This window comes from Herpailurus yagouaroundi, unplaced genomic scaffold (genome assembly GCF_014898765.1).
Source record: "Herpailurus yagouaroundi ecotype Mexico unplaced genomic scaffold, PumYag 182, whole genome shotgun sequence".
Classification (NCBI taxonomy): Eukaryota; Metazoa; Chordata; class Mammalia; order Carnivora; family Felidae; genus Herpailurus; species Herpailurus yagouaroundi.
The window spans coordinates 21,951,703-21,978,441 of record NW_024412413.1 but is presented as its reverse complement, the minus strand read 5'-3'; the positions used below and the strand labels follow the sequence as shown (position 1 = coordinate 21,978,441).

General features: G+C 36.8%; 1 protein-coding gene across 8 annotated transcripts in view; it reads right to left on the bottom strand.

The window, feature by feature from the left end:
* The window catches only part of ANKS1B (ankyrin repeat and sterile alpha motif domain containing 1B), a 909,382-nt gene that overhangs the window by 665,488 nt on the left and 217,155 nt on the right, over nucleotides 1-26,739 (bottom strand). For all 8 annotated transcript variants that reach the window (XM_040491122.1, XM_040491120.1, XM_040491121.1 and 5 more), the window contains one exon: nucleotides 15,593-15,758. In XM_040491122.1, coding sequence (XP_040347056.1) covers nucleotides 15,593-15,758 — 166 coding nt within the window. The remainder of the gene's footprint in view (nucleotides 1-15,592; nucleotides 15,759-26,739) is intronic.

Below are 26,739 nucleotides of genomic sequence, written 5' to 3'. Positions count from 1 at the left end.
TCGCTTCCTCTGTTCACAGGTGGAAGACCCAGAAGACACTAGATGACTATTCAGTAATTAATTGAAGGGTTCTATAGAAATGTACAGCATAGAAAAACCTATGTGATTAAACGGCACCTACAGTTTTATCTCTGGGTTCTGTGCATAAATAGCAGAATACGATAACCCACAGAGAACAGATGTGGCCAAGTTTGGCAGTAAAATATATAATTCTGGATGCACTAATGGTCTATTTGAGTCTGATTGACTCAAGAGGTATGTAGAATGCTTTAGACTTTTATTTTGTAATGTAGATAAAATCTCTCCTATTACTTTATGCCTAATGTCTCCTTTTTCTTTGTGTCTCATACACCTATGGCCTTGGAAAAGAGTAAGTCCTCAATAAACAGCTGTGGAATAAATGAATGAATGAATGATTTTATTAAAAATATACAGTTTTAAACAGTAGGATGGAGCACAGGAGGAAGAGCTATGAATCACAGTCCCTTCTCAATGACAGATTTACTTTTGAATTATCATCTCTTTCAACAAACTATTCATCTATTCTGACTTAGTTTCCTCAACTGCAATAGAAGATATGATGATAAGTGTGATGAAATGATAGATCTAGAAATATTTTGTGCATTAATTCTTGGTGGAGTTTAAATAATGAAAGTACTTTTAATTCTCTATTTTTCTGAACTATTCAAACCTAGTCTGTTAATTCCCAAAAATAACCTAAGAATAAGCTATTTTTGTCTTTTCATTTTTAATAAATTGCCTCTGAGAGGCGAATGAACAATCTATTATGAGTTTCTTGAATATGTGTATTCTAATATAAATGTGAAATGTAATACATTGGATGAAATCTAGAATAAAATATAGTAACAATTTTTTTTTACTTTTTAAATGTATAATGTGACTATAGTTGGGTGTTAGTTAATTTTGCTAATGTTACTTAATTAAGACTGTAGGAGTACCTATAGAAAGAACTAGTAGTTTTAGTATAATATTACATTAATAACATAGCATCTATGGAAAAGAATATAAAATAAATTAGTGAGTGTGCCAATTGATGTATCTGACATGTCTAAACAGTGTAGGGGGAGAAAAGATTAAATACAAGACTACAAGCATTAATACAAGATTTCTTTAATAGTATACTTTCAGTATAATGTTATTTTCAACTTAATGCTGTATGTAGCAACTGATAAACAGAACAAAATTAGTAAGAGTAAGTCCAGCAAATAATAACTTAATCTTTAGAAGGGACTGAAATTACACAACTATAAATTCCCAGGAGCTATAACGATTTGCCTCTGTTAGGAGCACTGAGAATAACACTTGTCAAATGTTTAACCAGTAAACAAAACAAGGTAATCTAAATTAAAATATTCTGAAGTATAAGCAAAAAGAGAAGTTAAAACCTATATCCTTAATAGATAAAGTCTTATTGCAGAAGTTCAGTATTTTAGAGACAGTATCTATCCTTAACCTATTCAACTTTCTTCAAAGAGGAAGATCGCCTACATATTTAACATTAATTAGATAAACATGAATTGTTTTGACATGATTTATTTTAACTTTCTAAATTACTAAGCTATTTTTAATTATTTTCTAATTATAAAAGCAATATGTGTTTGTTGTAGAAAATTTGGACAATACAAAAAAGTATGAAGAAGAAAACAAAAATAACATGGAATCTTAGCATTCAGAGACAGCGTGATTATAGAGTACCTTTAAGATCCTTTTTTTCCCCAAGCACATACACATTAATATTATTTTCAACTAAATTTGTATCAAATGGTAAATATTCATTCATTCATTTAATAGATATTCATTGAGAGGCAACTAATGCCATTATTAAAATTGAATAATTAGATATTATTTGAAAATATTAATGATTATAGGTAAGTCTACTCTTTGAATTTATCATTATTACTTAATTATTCACTTGTTTTCACTTTTCGGTTGTCTCCAACACATCCACTTATTTTAAATTGATTGGAACACCCTCTAGTACTATTCCACAGATGGGCACGATATATCACAAAACACTGACCAAGTTTCCAACTCTTCCTATTTTGTTTGAAAGGAAAAATTCAAGATTTATCCTGGAAAATTCAAAATAATACCAAAATGGCATGATTAACTAATTAAATAATTAATTCATGAACTGTGAATGTGGTTAAGAATATGGTCTCCAGAGCTGAATATCAGGTATTCAAATTCCAAAGCTGCCATTTTCTAGCAGTCTCTAAACTTTTTGTGACTTGTTTCCCTTATCTGTAAAATGGGAATGACAATACTAGCTACGTCATATATAGCTTAAGATTAAATAAACTAAGATGTACAAAGTAAGTAAGTATTCAATACCATTAACTATTATTTTTTCATTAATATTTATATGGCAGTGATTTTGCTAGAAGCTCTGATTACAATGTAAACAGGCAAAATTTTGAACTTTTTAAGACAACAACTGAAACATTAAAATACATAACCTCAACTACATAATTTCATTCAAAGTAAGGACTACAGAAGGAATGAAAATTAGAAGGTGTTGAAAGAAGAAAACAGAGGCATCCATATATTTAGTCTGGGGCATGAGTGTGTGTGGGTAAAGGGATTCTCCCTGAAGAAGTATAGATGTTACCTACTTGGGGGAAAGAGAAGGAAAAGGGAGAGTAGGATCCAACATTGGTTTAGGCATGTGAAGCCCACAGATAGGAAGGAGCTCATCTCTATTAAAGAATAAAAGGAACTAAAAATGGCCAGTGTGGGAAGGTGGAAACTGACGACAGATGAAGCTAAAAATGAAAAAAAAAAAAAAAAAAAAAAAAAAATGAAGGAAGAAATAAAGAAAGAAAAAGGACATCATTCAGGGCCTTATGAACCTTATTAGGGATTTGGGTCATTTTTCTCAGAATGATGACAAGTCACTAAAAGGTTTTACTGATGCAATCAGATTTATGATTTCTAAAATTACTTTGGCTACAACATAAATAATAAATTCAAGGAAGGAAAATTTTTTTTATTAAAATAATCTCTAAGAGCACTTGGTAATAGTAGAGGAACAGGTAGATTTGAGGTTTAATTAGGGATAGAGAGTAAGTTACAGAATTATCTTCACCCTAACACCTATTGCCACTAAAAATTATAACACCTAGTGATTGAGTGCATCTAGGAGTTAGTGGAAACAGAGATGGCAAGAATGACACCCAGGTTTCTGCAATCAGATGAATGATTAACTCACTAAGATAAGGAATTCTGCATGAAGAGCAAGTTTGTGGGGAAAGATATGAGTGTAGTCCTGTGTATGTTAAGGTTAAGGCAACTTTGAGACATGTAGGTGGAGATATTCAGCAGATGGATGCAACAATGGATGAGCATGGAATTGAGAGAAGTGGTAACGACTGGGGGGAAAATTTGGGAGTCTTCAGCATGTTGATTGTAACAGAAGTCATACTATGGATGAAACAATTTAGGAAGAGAAAAAGTAAAAAGAATAGGGAGGACTTTGAGCCTTGAAGAACTCTCAACTTTTAAAGCCATACAGAAAAACGTTAGCTGTCAACATAGACAGGGAATAGCATAATTAGATAAAATTGTCTTTGGACAGCAAAGGGAAGAAAAGGTATCAAAATGGAGGTGTCACTAACCTGTGGAATGCTGCTGACAGATTAAGAAAAATGAAGATGGAGAAATGTCCTCTCAATTTTGTGATACTAAGGTCACTGGTACCTTTAGAAAGTACATTTGGAAAGAGCAGTGAGGAAAGGAAACCTGACTAAAATAGGCAGAGAAGTGAAAGGAAAGGAAGAAAATGAAGGTACTGAGCATGTGGAGGGATAGACAGAAGTTGAGGAGTCCAGGGAAGGGAGTCAGGGAACTTTTTAGTTGTTAATTGCTGCTGGCTGCTATTTCACTGATGGCTGCTATTGTTTTTGTTTTTCAGATGAAAAAGGCTTAAGCAGATTTAAATCTTTAATGTGTATGATCCAGTGAAGAAGAACAATTAAAAACAGGAGAGAGCACCTAATGAAAGAGTCACATTCCTGAGAAGGCACAGGAAAAGGGAACTTGTTAAAAGGAAAATCCCTCCACTTTAACAGGAGGTACAAGCAAGAGAAGGGTGCAGGAAAGGTTGTATTTATAGACTTGGTGGAGGATGTCAACACAGTTCCCTCTGATGGCTTCGATTTTCTTTATTAATTAGAACATGAGGCCACCTGCTGACAGTGAGAGACAAGGTAGAAAAAGTCAGGCACCTGGATGGCTCGGTGAGTTAAGCATCTGACTCTTGATTTTGGTTCAGGTCATGATCTCACGGTTCCAGAGTTGGAGCTCTGCATCACAGAGCCAGCTAGCTCTCTCCCTCTTTCTCTACCCCATCATTACTGTGCTTTCTCTCTCTCTCAAAATAAATAAATTAAACTTAAAAAAAAAAAAGGTAGGAAAAAGTATCTGAGGTTTGAGGAGAGTACAACAGAGGAAAAGTGGAATGTGATACTGTGTGAAAGACCTGCTTGAATGTGGTGAGCATGAATTTATGAATTAGTGAATGTTTACCCCCTTTTATACATATTCTGACATTGTTCTATAGGATACAATAAATGACATAATAAAAAACCTAGACCCCCCCATCATTACTGTAATAAGAGTTGATTATATCTTTAGATATCTTATTATTCTACAGTTCATGTTATTCATAATAGTACAGGTAAACTTGATTTGATAGAAAAAGTATAATTTTCTTTTTGTTTAAGATGATGTTTTCCAAATATAGCCAACTTCCACCAATTTGAACAAATTGAGATGACTACATTTTCAAATTGGTAAGCTGTCCATATGGATGAAGGAAGCAATTAATTTACCAGGATTTCTCTGTAGGTACTGCTGCCCTAGTTTTCTCTCTTTGCCCCCTCTATAAACCAATAGTGGCTTACAAATTTACCATTTACTAGTTTAATAAATGGCTAAGACAGCACTGAGCACAGAGCAAATGCCAAACAAATAATTGCTGTTTGATAACAACGGTTCTTATCAGCAAGCCCAGTATTTGTATGTAAAAGAGTGCTTCCAAGGGGCTTAAAAATAGTTTGCTCTCTTAAATGAGTTCAACATACCCACAGAAATCATGTTGACACTACCTACTTGCTTAGCAAAGATAAACATTCGTCCTAGTCCAGTCTGAATTATTTTAATTGCAAAATTTTGGCATTAGAATTAAGGAAGCTCCACTATTTCAAAAAATATTTTGGTATAAATAAGTTACAGGCTCACCCGCACACTACTACCTCTCTCAGGATGTTGGGGGAGGTGTTGGGGGTTGTGGAGGATTATTCACCAGGGGACATCTTCATTTCAGGTTGACCACAGACCAGTAGGCACATTAGCAAATTGAACAGAAGTAAGCAAGACCCAAACTATCCTGGCATGAAACTATTGACTGTGTCCTTTTTATCAGAGATCATCTATTTTCTTCCAACAGGATTGGAAACAGTCTTCACTGGTGGTTATAAATTGCTCATTAATCAAAATGGATTTATTGAGCATCCATAGTGTGCAAAGCCTGCACTAAGTGATTCAAAATAACAGGTTGCCTAGTTACCATAAAATGGAAAAATTCCCCTGTGAAGGTTAAAATTAAATGAAAGGCAGACAAGAAAACATTATCTTTGATGGCATCTGACTATTTCACAGGACTTTTTCTGCCATTACAGCCATTTTCTCTTAAAGATAACAGTCCTTCACTCATTCATTCACTCACTTATTTTCATTCATTTATGTAATTGAGTCCCCACTATGACTATGTAAGATCCTTTGCTTGATGCAATAAGGCAAACAAACATGATTCAATATTGACTGCATAAGCATGAGTCTTAGCAAATTTACCAAGCAAGGACTGTACTTCTGTTGATCTTTATTTAATGAGCCTAGTACTAGAGCCTTCTTTATTTCATATGAAATCTGTAGGCACTGAAGCATTACTGAAATGCTCCTTGCAAATGTATCACTCATTTTCCTGTTGAACTGTAAAATCTTGTTGAATATAGATTTACTAATAAATTGCTTTCATATTTAAATTAAACCAGTGAATATGATATAATTTTTTTTTCAGAATGAGATCTATTTTATACTAGCTTAACTAGTTAATAAATAGAAAAGACCACAGACAGGGAACTGATATGCATAGTTAACTGTGATTTTCTGTGAAAATGTATATTCTATATCCATGAATGGCATTGCCAGTCACAGCCAAGACCCTTAAGTGCATAGCCTCTGAAATGAGCAGGTAGCCAACGTCTGCCCACAGAGGCCCAGGATCCTCATTTGCCCCTCCCTTCTATGTATTGAATTCGTGTGCTCAGTTCTAGTCCCTGCAATTACTTCTTAGGGCTACTGTAACAAAGTACTGCTACCTGGGTGCCCTAAACAACAGAAATTTATTGTCTCACAGTCTGGAGGCTAGAAGTCTGAAATCAAGTTTGGTTTCATTCTGTGGGCTGTGAAGGAAAGATCTGTTTGAGGCCTCTCTGGCTTGTGGATGGCCATCTTCCCCCTGTGTTTTTTCACATTGTCTTCCCTCTTTGCATATCTGTCTCTGTGTCTAAATTTCCTCCTCTTATAAGGATACCCATCATGATGGATTAGAGCCCACCTAATGAATTCATTTTAACTTGATTACCTCTATAAATGCCATCTCCAAATTCTTCAAGTAAGGTCACATTCTGAAATACTAGTGATTGAAAGACAAAAAGTGGAGGGGGGCATAATTCAAGCCATGACAGTCTCCAGTTTCTCTAAAGACCTAGTCATCCCTCAATCATTTCTTCCTCTCTCTCAGTCTCTCCAGGATAGCTTCAGAATACAATTCTTGTGTGTGTAGAAGTCCTCATTTTGTCTGTAAACCTAACCCATGTTATCCAGCACAGTTAACCAAAAACTATAGAATGCATTCCCTCAAATATAATTATTTAGCTTCCTTGGCGACCTATTTCCTAAGTGGTAGAATTTTCAAAGGGAGAAGGGATAACTGCTCCTCTATACCCTCCCTCTTTGTTCCCCCTTCCCCTCTTTGCTGGCATTGCCTTTGTACTGGTCACCATAATGTTTTGCTGAAACTAAACATCAATCTCCTAATTAATCTTCCTGTCTCAAGCTTCATCTCTTTCCAATCTATTCTTCACATTGCTTCCAGAGAGACTGTTCTAGAACAAAACTTATCACATGACGTCCTACTTAAAGTCTGTCAATGGTTCACTTCTGCTGTCAGGTGAAATCCAAATTTCTGCATGTCACCTCTTGTTCTTTTAATGCATTTTTCCTTAGTAGCATTCTATACTTTAACCATGCTAAGTTGGGCATAGTCTCTGAATGAACTGTGTTCTTCCATGCCTCTGGATCTCTGCACACAGTTCTCATTCATCCATATACCATACAACTCCTGTTCATGTATCTGATTCTCTTTCTCTGAGGCTCCAATCAGGCAGCAAACTCCTACAGTAAGCTTCTACAAGATCCCTCCCCTTCTATCCTCCTGGAGCACTTATGCTCACCTCTCTCATTACACTTAATTACTCTTAATTTTAACACACCCTAAGCTCCTAAATATCAGAAGTTTCACTGTTTCCTCAGCAACATTTAGCACAATGCCTAGAACACTATAAGTACTCAGTAAGTGTTTACTGAGTGGATAAGGAACTGTAGGGTAGCTACCTACCCAGTTCAGTTTAAGGGCCTCTAAAAGACTCATGTGCATCAAGAGATGTCTCCATATTCTGAAAGTCCTACCTTTATTAGTAAAGGACTTGGTAAAATGGGAAACATCAGTGGCATCAAGAGAGGTCAATGACTTCCCTGAGTTCATCAGCTTTAGTTAGTTGGTCCTGGGGGGAAAAGGCAAAGCTAGGTATGGGTCATGAGGAATCAGCAATAGCAGACTGAGACCTAGAAGTAATTGGATCTGAAAGGGCGGGCCTACGCCAGCCGACTCCATCTTGTTCTGTGTCCTTCACCTTGACCACACCTCCTCCCCTTGAGTAACCCCCCCTCACCTGCCTAACAGGACTCGGACCCTTCCCGAGGACCCTTCCCCAGCCAATCGGCTGAGGCCATAGCCATTACCTCACCAACTGCCCCCAGGCCCCAGTAAAACCTTTGTCCTTTTGAAACTCGCTCTCTTTCCCTGGTATCTCACCGCTGCGTCGGTGCAGGTAGGGGATTGAGCTCGAGCTAGCTGGAATAAAGGCTCTTTGCTTTTGCATCGGACTCGGCTCCCTAGTGGTCATTGGGGATCACGAATTCTGGGCATAACAGATCCATACAAAACCTAAGCTACAGGTTAATGGAATCAACAAAAGAAAATGACACAGACTGTGTCCTCATCCAGATAGAAGACAAACAGTGATGTTGATCTTCTCTTCCACCTGCTAGGTTAATTATGGAGGGGAATTTTGTGTGCTTCACTTGATAAAGTTCTATCTAGAATTAGAACAGAAACTGCTCTGACTTGTATTCACCCCTATTCCTATCATTAAAAAGAAAAATTCTTCAATTTAAATTCTGGACTCCCTCACCTCTAGAATTTACAATCGTGGTAAAAAGTACAGACTACCAATCATTATGAATTAACCTGGGTCAACTGAGCGAACTGGATTCTTTTATATTGAAACCAGATGACTGAACACAATCATGGAAATCATACAGTCATGCAAATTAACTCTTACCCCTTGAAAACAGTACTGTTTTCTTTTAAAACAGTAACAGCAACAAACAGCTCAGGCATTATGGGAATATGTATTTTCCAAAAGAGGCTATAAGAATATCTTCTTATTTTTTTTTAAATTTTTTTAATGTTTATTTATTTTTGAGACAGAGAGAGGCAGAACATGAATGGGGGAGGGTCAGAGAGAGAGGGAGACACAGAATCCAAAGCAGGCTCAAGGCTCTGAGCTGTCAGCAGATTTCACAGATCGTGAGACCATGACCTGAGGCGAAGTTGGAGGCTCAACCAACTGAGCCACCCAGGCGCCCCAAGAATATCTTCTTATAACATGACTTTAGTAACACTTTTCCATAAAGGATAGAGGTGATTAAATCCCTTGCACTTAAATATATGTAGGCCCTTAAATACCACAGAAGTGACATTGGCTTCTGAGTTAAGTCAAAAAGCAAAACAGCTTCTGCCTCATTCTCTTAAGATACTTGCTCTTGGAAGGCCATCACTTACCATGAGGAAGTCTACATAGGCCACACCAGACATATGAATAAGAATCAGTATTGAGAATGGATCCTTCAGCCCCACCCATGCCGTGAAGCTGCCACAGCTGATATCACTTGAGGCAGAAAAAAAACTGTCTCTGTAGAGTTGTCCCCAAATTGTAGATTTACAAACAAAATAAATGGCTAATTTTTTTGAACTCACTAAGTGTTGAGGTAACTACCTCAACATGTTGGATGTTATGCAGCCATCAATAACCAGAATAGATTCTGACATTTGGAAATGTGTGTTGCCATAACAAAAATCTAAAACATATGGCATGAACTTTGTGACTGGGCAGCAGGCAAAAGCTAGAAGGGTCTCAAAGTGAATGACTGGGGAAGCCATAAGGGCCAAGGAGAGGGTTCCTGGAAGCCCACAGAACTATGAGGAAGCTGTTGGTGAAGGTGTAAAGGAGAGCAAATGTAATCAGAAGCTGAAAGTAAGGCATCATTTGTGTTGTAGTAGTGGCAGGTTTGGCAACATTGACATCTGAAGTAACATGGAAAATAGGAAATTAACCAAATGAACTCTATGATCTAAGGATGTTTCCAGGAAGAATATTGAAAGAGCAACCTGGCTTTGTCTGGCTGCCTATGATAACATGCAAGCAGAGAGAAAACTGAAGAATAACCTACCAAATACAAAGGAGTCAGGAATTTCTGGGTTTCTTATTTGCAGTTGCTCCAAATGGCAAACAATTTTCAAATTAAGGCCAATGACCAATTCTGAGTGGGATGCAAGATTATTTGTTAAGGCCTGAGACAGCTCTCAGGTGGTGTTGTATAGAATCTTTAAGTCGGACAAAAAAACCCTCTAAGTATTATTAAGGGCATGACTCACAGATTCTCCCTGTTCAATAGTAGGGTTTCTAAGGGTCTCAAGGATATTATCACACAGAGCTCTCATAAGGAGTCCTAGGTAGAGAAGAGCTAATCTGGAACATAAGCTTTTGTCTAATGAAGTGAAATACAATTGGAACACAAAAAGTCCACAAAGTTTTAAGAGAAATTTTATCAGCTTGAACTGGAAGGAACAGAAATATAAAACAGAGCCCCTTTGACTCCTAATCTTTAAAAGACAGAAAAAGCAGGTAAGAAAGATACTCAGCTGTAAACACAGGCTACTTTATATGGAAAATAAATAATGATTCAGAGGGTGGAACCCAGTGCCACAGAGAACAACTCCTATGCCACAAGACTGAGTCTTAATCAAGGAACTGTGTATGCCTGATTAGATTCAGAATTGACACAGGCTAGTGACCACTGTATGCCTTGTTCTCCCTGTGTTTGGATGGGAGTATCAATTATGGTTTCCCTATGCCTGATTCACTACTATATGTTGGGTATGTAGGAAAGAAGACTGAAAACTGGTCTCAGGTCATCACTGCCAAGAGCAAAGGCAGTCAAGAACCTGCACCATCAGAACTACACCAGGGAGATGCATGCACACCTGAAACTTGATTTGGAGCTTGTAATAATAGGCTAGTGTTTAGAAATCCTGAAGGTATAAACAAGTATAATTTCCATAGGAAAAGGATATATTGGGGCACCTGGGTGGCTCAGTCGGTTAAGCGTCTGACTTCGGCTCAGCTCATGATCTCATGCTCCGTGAGTTCAAGCCCCGCATCAGGCTCTGTGCTGACAGCTCAGAGTCTGGAGCCTGCCTCGGATTCTGTCTCTGTCTCTGTCTCTGTCTCTCTCTCTGCCCCTCCCCCACTTGCTCTCTCTCTCTCTCTCTCTCTCTCTCTCAAAAATAAACATTTAAAAACAATTATTTTAAAAGACATTTTGGAAAAGGATATAAATTATTGTGCCCAAAGGGCAGATGACGGCAGATTTTATTTTCCAAAATTGAGAGCAAAAGTATCTCCCATTTTTATTACAAAGCACCATTGACACTCCTTCCATTAAGAAGTGGGGTTCATATTCTCTCCCCTTGAATCTGAGTAGACATGGAATTATATAGTATAAGTGATTATCTGTGACTTCTAAGGCTAGATAGTAAAAATAACACCTGTTTTTTTTTTTCAGATGCTTGTTCTCATAATCTAGCCAGTATGTCATGAGGAAACCAAGCAATCCATGAAGAGGAAAAATGCTCCCCAGCCCATAAACCTAGCCAAACTCTAAGCTATCACCAACTTGCCAGCCATTTGTGGGCCATCTTGAAAATAGGTCCCTTATCCCCCACTTGAGCAGCCCCAACTCATACCAAGTGGCACAGATAAGCTGTCCCTGTCAAATGAACTCACCAAACTTGCAGGTTTGTGAACAAATTCAATGACTGATGTTCCTCTAAGTAAGTTTGGGATGGCTTTTTAAACTTTGTTTAACGTTTATTCATTTTTGAGAAACAGAGACAGAGCATGAGTGGGGTAGGGGCAGAGAGAGAGGGAGACACAGAATTCAAAGCAGGCTCCAGGCTCTGAGCTGTGAGCACAGAACGCAATGGGGACTCGAACTCATGGACTGTGGCATCATGACCTGAGCTGAAGTCAGGCGCTTAACCAACTGAGTGGGGTGACTTTTTAAATAGCAATAGATAACTGACACAGACATCATCTCCTTCATGAAGTCTTCCCCGAGCTCCCAGGTGAAGTTAAGTTCCTTTTGTCTGTTCCCCAAATACTTTGTATAACATTGACTTAAATTTATTACACTCTATTGAAATTAACTATTCACTTGTCTGCTTCCATGAGAGTGCAAGAACAGGCCTGTGTCTTCTGGAAAAATTAGCTCTTCAAATATGTTACTTTTGCCTCATTTTCCCTCTCCTCTCTTTCTGAAGCTTTAAATAAACAAATTAGAATTTTCTAGTGTATCCTCCAAGTCTCTTACCTTCACATTAAATTTTTCATCTCTGTCTCTCTGTGCAACATTCTATGAAACTTCTTCTGCCCTAATTTCCAGCTCACTAAATCGCCCTTCAACTGAATCTAATCTGATGTTCCACTTATCCAATGAGTTTGAAATCTGAGGTAGTTTGTGCGTGTGTGTGTGTGTGTGTGTGTGTGTGTGTGTGTGTGTGTGTGTGTTTATAGTAGCATGGTCATTTTTCAGCCTGCACCTGATAATTCCAATATTTGAAGTCTTTTCACATGTGGATCTCTTATTTCTTGTTTTTGTGATTCTGGTTTCAAGGTTTCTTTCCTTAGACTAATTATTGTACACTGCTAATATTAATCAGAAAAGTATTTGGGGCCTATAAAAAGAGCATATTCCTCTTTAGAGGCAGAGAGAGAATCCCAGGAGGGGTAGTGGGAGAGAGAAAGGGGGAGAGGAAGAGGGAGAGGGAGAGGGAGAGGGAGAGGGAGAGGGAGAGGGAGAGGGAGAGGCAGAGGAGCAGGGCTCACCCAATGTGGGGCAGGAGCTCAATGAGGGTATTACTTTAAATTAAATTCATGGGTTGACAGTTTTTGGACCATTTAGGTGATAGAAATTTGTGGTACATATTTGTGTGAGGACCAGTTTGTTGGTAATAACACCTCAGGAATTTCCCTCTTTGTTCTTCTCACAACAAATCATCTTTCTTTGGGGTGGGGATTATGGGACAAGTTTATTTCTGATTACTGTGAGGTATAGCCCCTGGAATCCCAGCTCTATGGAGGAAGATTTTCCTATTAGGGTCTCCACGCTGGACAGGCACAGAGATTTTTTTCTCTACATAAACCTTGAGGTTTATGAGGCATTAAGCACCAGAATTCAACAGCAGGTTCAGAAAATTCCCTCAGTACAAAATAGCTTTAGTAATCCACTGGTTTCCCACTTTCATGAATGTTTTGGTCTGATTATATCTTACTAACCTACTAACCCCAAAAAGTTTCCTAATTTATACGTTATTCAATTTTTATAATTTTCCTGTTACCTTTTTTGTGCTTTTAAGTTTTTCTTTTCTGTATTTTTAGCTAGCATATTTAATTGTTTTTAGCAGGAGAAGCCTAATCAGCCTTGTTACCTGGGTCAATGTCTTTTTCATCCCTGTATCCTCAGCATATAGAACACTGCTTGGCACATGAAGGAACTCAATTAGTTTTTGATTGTTTAATGAATAAATCCCTGTCTTTGACTCTTTCATTCCTGCCTCCACCACCCACAACACATCCATATTTTCTGTGCCCTAATTAAAGCTCTTTTACATTTTATACATGTATGCCTTCTATTTTTCTATATTTACTGAGCTTTGCCCTGACCTCCCAGTATTTCCTGGTTACCTCTCCTATGGAAGAGTTTTCATTCTTTTTTTTTTTAATTTTTTTTTTAACATTTATTTATTTTTGAGAAAGAGAGACAGAGCAGGAGCAGGGGAGGGGCAGAGAGAGAGGGAGTCACAGAATCTGAAGTAGTCTCCAGGCTTTGAGATGTCAGCACAGAGCCCAAAGTGGGGCTTGAACTCACGAACCACGAGATCATGACCTGAGCCAAAGTTGGTCGCTTAACCAACCGAGTCACCCAGGAGCCCCTGGAACAGTTTTCATTCTTGTCAACTGCCATAGTTTGGGATCAGCACTGACTTCACTTTTTGTGACTACTTCTGATAACTCACTATTCCACTTTTATCAAATATCTGCTGCTTTTCTGAAGATCATGCTATCCTATTATAACATTCTTTTTCTGATTTTGTTGCTACCATATGTGAACTTCCAGTCATACCTCCACATTTCTTGAGAATTTCAGCATGTGGTTCATGATTTCAACTATACTTCATCCCCCAATATAAAGTATAACATAGTATTTAAAAGCACAGGTTGGACAACCAAATGCAAGTCCAAGACCTATCCCTTATTAATAAAGAACTCTGGGAAGTTACCTAATATTTCAGTGTTACAGTTTCTTCATTTTTAAAATGGTAATAATGATATTATTACCTGATAGCATTGTAACAATTACATGCAATAAGGCATATAAAGTACTTAGAACAGTATCTGGCACTTAGTAAATGCTGAATAAATTTGAACTATTTTCATTATTATGCTCTTACCTCATCCTAAAAATGCTCCTTCTGCATGCTTATGACTCATACAACACCCTTTGTCTCAATGCTTTCTCATTTGTCCACTTCTATAAAATTTCTCAGTTATTATCTAAAATGGCATTTCTGAATTTTACTTTAATCCTTCTCAAGACCTACCTCTTCTTTTCAGCCAATGACTTTTTATCTGAATCCAGAAATGTAATCCATTTGGAAATACACAGTTCAGAATTTCTCTATTTTCATAACAATGCTCTATCTTCTCTCTGGGGGAAGTAATGTCTGGGTCTTCTCTACCCATTGTGTTCTTTCTTCTTAGTTTTTATCTTTAATCTCTCCACCAGCAAATTGCTTTAACCTCTGAACTTGACCAAGGCTGACTTATTCTAAAATAAAACTAGATATTTCTCCCTTGCACCTCTTTTTTTCTCATGTTACTATCCTATCTCTTCTTCTAATCTTCTTGAAAGGGTAATCTGTACTCTCCCATTTTCCAGTGTCTGTCTCACTGTTAACTTCCAGAAATCTGAAAATTTTATTTCATCACTTATAAAACTTACTTTTCAAAATTAAGCAGCAATTGGATTGTCAAACCAAAAATCCCTCTATTAAGTTTCTCTTACAACTTCTTTGCAGCATTGAATATATTGACCACCCACTTGAAACATTCCTCCATCATTAGAGTTCATGTTACTATCTTGCATTCTTTCTTAGAGGCGGTGGTGAAGTAACAGAGGTATAATGATAGTCAAATACTCATGTTCAAGAAAGGCCCCCTTATGTATTGATCTTAAATAAGACACTTAAATAAGACACTTAAATAAGACACACTCCAATTTCCTTATCAGTAAAATGGGCATAATGTTTACTTAACTTGTACACTAACTGATAATGAAAATAAATAAAATAATGGATCTGAAAATAGCATGAAAGATATAAAATATATAAAGTACCTGAGTACATTTTAATAAACAGAAAACAGGATGCAGAAAAGTATATTAAAAGACTTGCTACCAAATCTGCTATGAAGTTCTAAAGGACCTCAAGGTTTTTTTTTTTCTTAACGAACCCCAAGTTTTGCATCTGACCTAAAAGGTTTTTCACTTTTGCAAGGTTTCAAAGTGCCTTCACCAAGGCAGTACCACTCTTGTCAGGAAGTTAAGAGACACTGTATCGAAAACTCTGACTTCTGGGACTCATTCAAAATGCAAAAAATGATTAGTGTGACTATACTGGGGCACTTTCATGTTTAAAATATTGTGGAAAATCAAAATATTAATGATGCCTCTTCACACACACAAGCATGCAAACTGAATTGGTCCAATGTAAGAAATATTACCCGTTCTACAAAAAAATTAATATTAGAAAAGGAAATATTACCAGTTCTTGGAGAAGGGGCCCTTGCAATTTCTAAGGAGCAAGGTTTCTTTGTAACTGCTATGTCCGTGAGATCACATAGAAAGTTCTCATTTTCTGAAGGAAATGTATCGAGAGAAGCAGATGGTACAATTTCCATAGTGTAATTCCTCTTCTTTGGATAGGACTCCTGAAAGGAAGGAGAAAAAATAAAAATAGCTTTGTGATAAAGACACAGCTTGTTTGATTTATAAAAACTAGAAAAGATAATCAGATTCATCAGTTCTTCCAAAACTGATTAAGAGATGCTGATTCATCTGTTTGAATAAGTTATATCATCATGTAACCCCAATATTATCAGTGATCTTTTTCAAAGGTTCCTGACAGTTCGGTTCCCCTGAATTTATCACTGACATACTTAAGTTCATGATCCTTTGTCATGATCTCTTTTTGTAGTATATGGCTATTTTCTAGTTGTGGCATAAACTGTCGTTTAATCAACAGTTATTCCCAAGACTCTACTCCCTTGCCAGCTTCCTAGGGATAGCCAGCCATGTGACTCAATTTTGGCCAGTTAGATAAAAGGGAGACTTCTGGAAAAATATTTTTCCCCAGAGAAAGAAACATGCAATGGGGCTCTTTCAGAGCCTTAGCCACCCTCAGTTTCCTCTCTCTGGATGCAATTTTGATGTCTGCACACAGGACAGGAATGTTGTGACCATAAGGTAATAACCTTAAGATCAAAAAGGTAATAGGCTAAGAATGGCAAGAGAAGGATGAAACACGCCTAGGACCTTGATGATATCACGGAGCTACTGAAAGAGCCCCAGGACTGAAAGAGCCCCAGGACTGGTTAGTTACTACAGACTTCTTAAATAAAAAAAGTCCTTGTTGTTTGAGCCATTGCTAATAGGGATTTTATTTTATTTTATTTTATTTTATTTGTCATTTCAGGTTAGGATAAAATGAAGGTCCAATTCTATACTACTGATTCTTTTAAGCATTCTAAAAATAGGAATTAATTTCATTTCACAAGGTCTTAATTTCATATACAAGGCATTAATTGGTCAACAGCTATTATTTGGCATCTATCATATCTACTTAGGACTATACTAAGTGCTAGAGATTTTTAAAACCTAATAAGGTACAATCCTTGCCTTCAGAAAGTTCACAGTATACTAGAGAAGAAAAACAGATACCTGCATAATGAATTTCACTATTAATTATGTTTTGTTTTTGATGTTTGTTATTTTTACAAAGCATAGTTCACTATCAAAAGAAAAAGACAAGAAAAAAAATAAACTCATTTTCAAAAAAATCTCCCAAGATATGACCCAAGGTCAGTAAAGATTTAGTATAAGCTCCTATTTTTTCTATAATGGTATTTACAGTACTGTAGAATAAGTATTCAAGGTCAGTGTAATTGCTTTCAGACCATACCAGACCCTCACACATCAAAGAATCAATTATGTTCACTCTACTCTATTGAAAGCAGGAAATTGTGAGTAAGTTATTTTTAACAACAAAGGGTGACAAAGTAGAAAGTATCCAGGGGAAAGCAATCAAGATGGTATATGATTTGAAAATCATGTCACAGATGAAATGATGAAAGGAACTGCCATGTTCTATCCTGGAGAAGCCTTACAGCAGCATCATAGTTTTCTCAACACATTTGAAAGGCTATCCCTAAAGAGCTCTCCCACAAAGCAGGGGATGGGGAGAAGTTGCTATGGTAGATTATTCCAGAGTTCTTAAAGGCAGAACAAAGACCAACATTTATAAGTCAAAAAGGGCAAATCCGAGTCAAAACAAACAAAAAAAAGCTCTATGAATTAATAATATTGCGTATCTTTTATTTTTTATTATTATTTTTAATATGAAATTTATTGTCAACTTGGTTTCCATATAACACCCAGTGCACCAAAAGGGCCCTCCTCAATACCTATCACCCACCCTCCCCGCCCTCCCACCCCCCATCAACCCTCAGTTTGTTCTCAGTTTTTTGAGTCTCTTATGCTTTGGCTCTCTCCCTCTCTAACCTCTTTTTTTTTCTTTTAAACAAAAATGCACTAATGTAACAATAGCTGAAAATACACTAGAAAGCAACAAAAGAAACTCCTAATTACTGGAAATCTTTAAGTAGAACTATGTATTGATAAAATTATCTATAAAACACATTGTAAAGTGAATATATCAGATGACTGTAAACTCCATGAAGGCTGGAATTTGTTTTGTTCACCACTCTATCCCCAGATTCTAATACAAGTCCTGCCATATAGGGGCAATAAATATTTACTGATCAAATGAACACTCTCTAATGTCCTTTTTAAAAAATTCTAACTATCAATTAGGGAAATGATCATGCCTTGTTCAGATATAAATTACTTTGCTCTTCAGTTTGGTTATTATTATCCTTTACTGGTATTGCTTACTGTTTTACATGTCAAAAGTAAAAACTGAGTTAATGATAATAAGATTACAAAGAGTCATGAAAAAAGTCCCTAGCTTAAACCCTAGTTCATCTTAAAATCAAATTAATCAGAACAACCCATTCTTCATGGATTTAGTTAGATTGGAATTTTACTCTGTTTACAAAGAATTATGAATATTTAATGGCCTTGAAAAATGCTCTGTAATTTAACCACACAGAATGCGTTACTTTGCTTTCTCCTTAAAAATGAAGTATATTATTTATTAGAGAAATATTAGAAAATATAAAGAAAGAAAAAAATCACATGAAAACACAGCATGCTCAGGAAACTAATAGTAACATTTTGCTGTATATCCTCCCAGACTGCTTCCCTCTGTAAATGTGTGTGTGGACATGTGAGTGTGTGCAAAGGAAAGAAAAAAATATTTTAAACAACAATGAAATACACCCTCTTCTGCTTACTAAGAAAGTGCCATCATTTCTCATTAAAGAAGGCACACTCAACAAAATATCTGACTAGTATCCCTCAACAGAGGGGTGGATATGTGATATAATAAAATAATGAGATGAATCTATGTGTGTCCACTACTCAGTTTAGAACATTACCATGAAACCCAGGCTTCCCACCTGTGCTCCCCTTTCCAATTTCTCCTCCTCCCTCCCCAACCATGGCTAATATTTGTTCTGAACTTTGTGTTCCTTGAGTTGTTGAAATTTAACTATATATGTAAGCAGCATTGGTAAAGAATAAATTGTTTTGTACTACATGCTTTTGACTTTCATAAGAATAGTATAAAATATTCTTGCTCTTCTATGACTTTTTCAATCAATATAAAGTTTCTGAGTTTCATTTGTTTTCAAAGTGGTAACAGAATTCACTGTATAGGTATACAATAATACTTTACAGATTCTCCTGACAGTGGACTTTTAAACATTTCCTAGGTGTTTTATTATTAAGCACAATTTGCTATTAACATTCTGAATGAGTCTTTTTGTACAACTAACCAAGGTATGTAGGCATTGGGCAGAGAGTCAAGAACAGACACAAGGTGAGAAAAATTAATGAAATCAAGAGTTCTACACATACAGGAGTTTATAGCAAGAGGTGATCAGGAGAACCAAGACAGGATATCCTGTAGGTTCTACAGAAATCTTGAGGAGGACACTGCATTTTCCCACCCAAAGTGGGATGAAGGTTCAAGGGATTTTTCACAAGACCTTAATTTCATATACAAGGCATTATTGGTCAACAGATATTAACTGGGAATCTATCATATATACTTAGGACTATGCTAAGTGCTAGAGATTGATATCAAGATATCCTTATATCAAGATATTATCTATAAATATGTATATGTATTATATGTAATGCTTTGTATTCTGATATGTATTTACTTCTAATAATGCATTCTGAACAAGTTTCAATGACAAATATGTGTCTACATGATAAATTTAAGGTTAAGTCTCAGTATACACATGGTCATGATTTATTTTAGTGAATCTTATCATATTGAAATTTCGATGTTTTGATTTTAAGGGAACATTCTTATGCATATACCTTTGTTTAAATATTCAACTATTTCTTTTGAAATAGAATTCCTGTAACAATAGGTATATACCATATGCTTACATTTAATTGAATCTGTTTCTGGACTTTCTAATTGGTTCCATATGTCAATCTATTCTAGTACCAAAATCACACTGTTTTGATTGCTGAAACCTTAAAATTAATCTTACTATCTGGTAGGATAAGTCTCTCCTCATGTTCATCTCTGTCAAAACATTCACGATTATCCTCATGTTTATTTTTAAAAAACAATCTTTAAACATTTTGTCAACTTCTCCTCAAATCATTCCCTCTCCTTTGTTTCCTGTCAGTAAATTGTACTGCCATACACCAGCCACTCTAACAATTTGGGGGCTGTTCTTCCATCCTCATCCTTCCTCAATGCTATACCCAGTCAATCCCCAAGTCCCTTACTTCATCATTGAATTATACCTCAAACACTTTCATTTCTCTCCATTCCTGCTACCACCCTAAGTCCAGGTCACCACTGTATCTCACTTGAACTACTAAAACAACTTCTTAACTAGTCTCCTTGCCTTCTCTGTTCCTCTTCCAATTAATTCACTTTCAAACACTAGCATAAGGTTATGCTAGTAAATTATGTCAAAATCAACTCATTTACTTTCATCATAACTTTTAGAGAGAACATAAAATGCTCTAGTCATAATACATGTTGATTCTTTTTAAATACTTAACATGGCTTTTCATGGTATCTCAGAGTTTCTATACTAAATGATTTCATTAGATGCATTAATGATCCAGAAAGCATGCTAAATGAAATAACTAGATCTGGGAGAATAAACCAGAGGTTAAACATAATCCCATTAATATATAAGATAAGTGAGGTTAATTTCTAAAGACATGCTTGTCTATCACCTAGCAAAGTACCATATTCATGTTAGGACTCTGTCAATACATACTAAAAATGAATATATAAAATAATTAATATTTTCGTTAGTATTTTAAGGCCAACATCCTCCACTGGAATTAAAAAACCATAGAGGCAAGGACTATGACCAGGATTTTCATATAGTATGCACTTAATAAATATATGTTGAATTAATGAAATCTGAAACAATGTCATTCAGAAACTATCATAGATGCAAATCACTGTAAGAATAGCAATTTACACTTGTTTTATAGTCTGCAAAGTGAATAGTACTTCATTTGCCCAGATGATTCTTATTAGCCCTCACAACCAGCCTACCAATGTTATTAGTATCTCCACCCAAAAAATAAGGCTTGGAATTCCTCAGTGACTTCTTCAATATTCAGCATCTGGTTAATGGAAGTTTGAGGGCTCCAACTGAAGTCTTGTGACAGCTATTTTAGTCTTCATATTACTGTATCACAGATTAAAAAAAAGGACTATGACAAGATCTTTATTGTCAGAACTAAGGGAAAGAAAAAACCTCCATATATTATTAGGTAGTATATAGCCTTGCCAACTTCCTAACCTTTGCAAGCCTTTTTCCTTACAGTGGGAAGCCTGGACTTTGATATACAAGCTAATTATCAACAAACTTTTGATAATAAATCCTGGTAATGGACTAGATGAATTAAAAAAAAAATTGGCCCTACTATTTGTGACTCACCTTCAAGGCTCCATTGTAGTTAATTTAGCATAATTGGGCTCCAATTGGTTAGCAGTTTTTGTTTTTTTTCTTGATATTTAGCCTCTAATTATATTCTAATGCCTGGTTGCAGGATCCCAGACTTGTTTCTGTGCTTGTTTCTTGTTTTTGTTTTTGTTTTTTTTAAATAAGAGTAGCATACCTAGGATTGTGTTCTCTATCTTGGCGTTTGCCAGCTGTCTCTTGAGGGACTAAAAATGCTCTGTCCCTGAATCCTGAACAGATCCCTAAAGCCCTGAGTGTCTGACTTGACAGCTCCCGAGGGAATGTCTGGCTTCCATGTTTAGTCTACTTAGTCAGCTTCAGTGTACCTGCTATAGTTGATTGTGCAATGTGTGGACCCAACAATACTTCTTCAAAAAGATGCATACTATAAGCATTGAATAAATTAATAGAACATATGCTCCCCCCCAAAATAAACAGGAGTAATAAAATGCCTAAATAATATGCTTTCATGTGTTGCTTACACTGTGCTCCCAAAAGTTTCAAAATTCCAGTGGTAAGCTAAATCTAACAAGTCAAATTTATTAGTGATTAAATATAAAGTCTTTTGGTTTAGCACATATATTAGTTATAAAAATTTAGCTTGAGGGTATATAGATAAGCAATACCATGAAAAAAGTAATTAGGAGGTACAGCGACAGTATGAATGACAATATAATATACTCAAGAGATAATGTGACATTGACTGATTCAATACAAGTTTGATATTTAGATAGCAATTGTGACAGCCCTTCCTTCATCTGTGCTAATTAGAATTGGGAATTATCCTGTTCAGTAATTTCATAAAAGACAGGCTAACTGCATCATGTTGACCATCCTTATTAGGTGGTGCAGATTTTATTCATCAAAAGGATTAAGGGATACTTGACTTTATGACTTATGAAGAACCTTAGCAACAACTTGGGACCCAGATATAGGCACAATTGTTTCTCAAATGCACCAATCATGTGACTTTTTATCAGAAATAAGTCTATCCAGGGTGCCTGGGTGGCTCATTCAGTTGAGCATCTGACTCTTAATTTCTTGATTTTTGGCTCAGGTCATGATCCTAGCATCATGGAATTGAGCCCAGCATCAGGCTCTGCACTGAGCGTGGAGAGATTCTCCCTCTCCATCTCTGTCTCTCTCTCTCTCCTTCTGTCCCTCTCCCCTGCTCACTCTCTCTCTCTCTAAAGGAAAAGAAAAGAAAAGAAAAGAGAAAAGAAAAGAAAAGAAAAGAAAAGAAAAGAAGAGAAAAAAGAAAAGAAAAGAAAAGAAAAAAGAGAAGGGAAAGGAAGGGAAAAGAAAAGAAAAAAGAGAAAAGAAATAAGGCTACCTTAGGTGCTTTTCTAGACTACTTTGGCACAGCATCTCTGTGAATGTGATTCTATTCTTAACCACATGGAGGAAATGGAAACAGCTTAACCAACACTTCAGTGTGACCACACCTGGTGCCCTCAATTTGATACTGGGGCCTACATTAGAAAACATGCAAAGACCAAATGGACTGTTTTCTCTAGACGTGGGTAAGAAAAGTTTGAGTATCAAACCCATGTCATATAAAAAAAGATTGAAGATGAAAAGGTACAGGAAAACATTTATCACAAGTATTTGAAAAGAAGAGTGATTAGAATTGTTCTCTATCACTGAGAGGGTAGAGAGACTATAGATGGACAGATGGTAACAAAGAGACAGATTTCAACTCAGGATGGGCTTTCTAACAATTAATGCTTCCCAGTATGAAACTGGCTGCTGAGCTCTGCTACTGGAAGTCTTCAAGCCTACACTGATCAACACAAGACGTCTCTTGAGAATAGAAAATGGTGATTTGACTTAGATGAGTTTTAAGATGTTAGGTAAATAAGACGATGAGAATAAAAGTGTTGGCTTAGTATTATGATAAGCTACCTGCATACTTTTACTGCTTTCTGAATCCTTTTTCTAATAATGAGAGCAGTAATACTAACACAAGGGAGTGTGGGTTTATGGCTCTTTCAAAGTTAGAGATGACTCACAATCCCAAATGACTCAAAGTAGGCAAAAGCTTTTGGAAGTGGTCTTAACTGTTCTGACATGTCTCACAATTATCAAGAAAATTATCCCTTAGAGACTTACAATGACATTCAAATATGGAAGACTACAATATAAATATGGAATAATAAGAAAATAACAATGAGAATCTTTGGGTAGGAGGGAAGAATGAGTGACAGCAGGACAGCCCTAGGAAAAGGAGCATTGATTTTTGTGGTAGGCACTATAATGGCCTCTCAAAGATAGCCACATCCTAATCCCTGGAACCTGTGAATATATTATGTTACATGGCAAAAGGGACTTTGCAGATGTGATTAAGTTAAGAAACTTGAGATGGAGAGATCATCCTGGATTATTATAGTCATTGTAAAGAGAAAAGAGTCAGTGTCAGAGTGATGCAATGTGTTAGACTTGCCTAGCCATTACTGGCTTTGAAGGTAGAAGGCAGCCATGAGTCAAGGAATGGGCGAGCTTACAGAAACTAGAAAAAGCAAGAAAATAGATTCTCCCTTAGAGTCTCTAGAAAGAAATGCAGTCTTACCAACACCTTGAATTTAGCCCAGTGGGCACCATCTTGGACTACCAGAAATGTAAAATAATAAATTTGTGTGCTTTTTTAAGCCACTAAGTTTATGGTAATTTGTTTCTGCAGCAATGGAAAACTGATAGAATAACCTAGCAGAAGGCATCTCAAAGGAGGCAACAAGGATTGAGAGAGATACATTAAAACTAAAATCCAATGGAAAAATACTCCTTGTTATATTATGATATGATTCAATATTTTAACAAGTGATTCTTTCACTTTCACTTCATCTTAAATGTGATGCAGTAATATTGCAATAGAGTTTTCCTCCTACTGCATCTTGGATCTTGACAAGTAATCCTACAGTAAATCTGGAAAAATAAATGTGTGACAATAGCCAGGTATCAATTTGAAAAGGGAAAAGTAATGGAGGGGGTGGAGATAAGCCTTTAGCAGATATTTAAATAAATTATAAATGGTTCTGGTACAATAATTGAAAGGCAAGAAAGGAGAGAATTTTAAAAAACAAAGCTCCAACACTTGTGAAAATTTATTTCATTATGTTACAAAGGTGTTATTTCAAAACAGCAAGAAAAAAACGGGTTATTTAATAATTGCCAGTGAGATAACTGACAAGTCATTAGAAAAGAAATAATAAAGCTGGATTAATATTTCATTCCTTATAACAAAATAAACTCCAGATAAGTATTTAAATAATAAGTAAATACCCTTATAATAATAAGCTTACAATAGGAATGAACTTTGAACAGGAGCTATAACCAGACATACAACCAGAGCTGTAGAGAACAACACTGATGAATTTGAGTACATGCAATAATAACTTTCTATTAAGCCACTAAAATATAAAAACAATTAAGATACAAATGATAGATTTGGAAAATTCTTTGACACATATGATAAAGAGCTAATATCTTTATTATATAAAGAGAGTTACAAATCGAGATGAAAGAGATCATCAACCTAGGGAAAAGTGGACAAAGGATAAGAGTAGTTGAGAAACAGCTAGAAATTTCTATATGAAAAGAGCTTGATCTAATTTATAATTAAATATATATAAATTAAAGTAACACAGGGTATACCATTCTTGATCAAATTGCTATAGATAATACACAGTGTTAATGAGGGTTTGGAAAAATGGGTACTGATAGTTGAAGTTTGTATTGGCTTAAAACCTCTTTCCAGCTAATTTGTCAATTGTTACAGGAGACCTTTAGAAAGCAAATCTTTAGATTGCATCAGCTTTTGGACTTTTGCCATGTTGAAATTTTTCTTCCTTTGCCTGGAAGCAGATGGGATTGATAAACTGCCATTGTTATTCCTAAAGCACGATATTATAAGGCACTATTTATATGAATTGCATAACTATCACTTATACTTTCTAAAAAATTAGGTACATTTGCTACTTTTTATCTATCAAATAATGAAGTGTGTGTGTGTGTGTGTGTGTGTGTGTGTGTGTGTAGGGGGGTATGTAGAGGGAACCCTGTCTCCTATGAAGCCTCTCTCATGAATGAAAAAAGTTGTAATCAGAAGCAATCATTTGAGTTGTAAATGGTTGTCAGGATGTCAGGATAATGTTCCCCTTTGGAAAGTGTTATCAGTTAATGTCCATGTATATCTATTCTTAGTTAAGACTCTCTTGATCAGTCACTTCAAAGTTGAAGGTGCTGAGGAGAGGAGCCAAGGTGGCAGAACTGTATGGAAGTTTTTTGTGTGTCTCACATCCTTGAAATACAGCCAGACCAACACTAAACCATCCTATACACCTAGAAAACTGATTGGAGGATTAACACAACAATCTGCACAACCTGAACCGCAGAATTGAGCAGGTACATGGCGCAGAGAGGTGAACTTGGGGAGCGAGAAGGCGCAGGAAGGGAGGTGATTTTGCAAGTGGAGAGAGGACAGAGACTGGAGGGGGAGGGGGGGATATGGGAAAAGCACCCCTCCCCAAAAGCAGCTGGAGAGAAAATGGAAAATTGGAAACAGCCACAGGGACTAAACTTAAAAGGGAGAAAGGAGAAAGGAGAGGGTTTAAATTCCATTAAGACTGTAAACAAGGGGAGCACAAAGGCTGCAAGTCTGCAGCTCAATAACTGGCAGTGCTCTGGTGGGAAAGGGGAATCCCCAGGAACAGAGTGGGGTCTGGGAGGTTCTCAGGTCACATGGGGAAAAGCGGTTCCACTGCTGGAAGGACACCTGGCAGAGACTGTTGAAGCCACCCAGTCCCAGCTGACCCCAGAAGGGGGCCACATTCGCTGGTGCTGGGGCAAGGTCGTTAAGGGTGAAGCCTGGCGCCAATGTGTGTTGTGATTTTCCATAATCCCTGAAACGCTGCTGCTACACTGTCTTACAAACATTTTCTGGGACGGGCTGGCACCTGGCCGCAGTCTCGGGGCACCGGCGACAACAGGGTCCAGTGGGCATTCCTGGGTGCAGCCAATATTCGGCCATTTTTCATTCGGCCATTGCTCGGTGAGACCCTCCCACAGAGGGGTGGAGCGGGTCAAAGCCACAGTCCTTCGGACATAAGGGGCTGGGGAAAACAGCCGCATCTGAGACAAAACTCAGGAGAGAGGTACTACCTGGGGCCTGGTCACAGAGAGTGAAAAAGCGGGGAGTGGGCCACAGCTGAAGACAGAGGACGGGTGCGTGATTGCTGATCAGGGAGAACAGACTGGGTAGATGGGTGGCACCATTTTCACCACTCCCACACATGTGCATACGCACCTATGAGCTCCATAACAATCCACCCCAGTAGGCTAGCAACACCATCTAGTGGAGAGCAGAGCTGTTACCCCACCCAACTGGACCAACTTCACTCTTCAAGAACACAAGTCTCACCGCTGACTTAATTTATGGACTATAAAGAGCAACATAGACTGACTTCTGGGGAAAACGAAGCAATTCCAGTTCTACTGCAATCTGTTAGCAGGTTCATCTATTCAATTTTCTTTCTTTTTTTTTTCTTTTTTCTTTTTC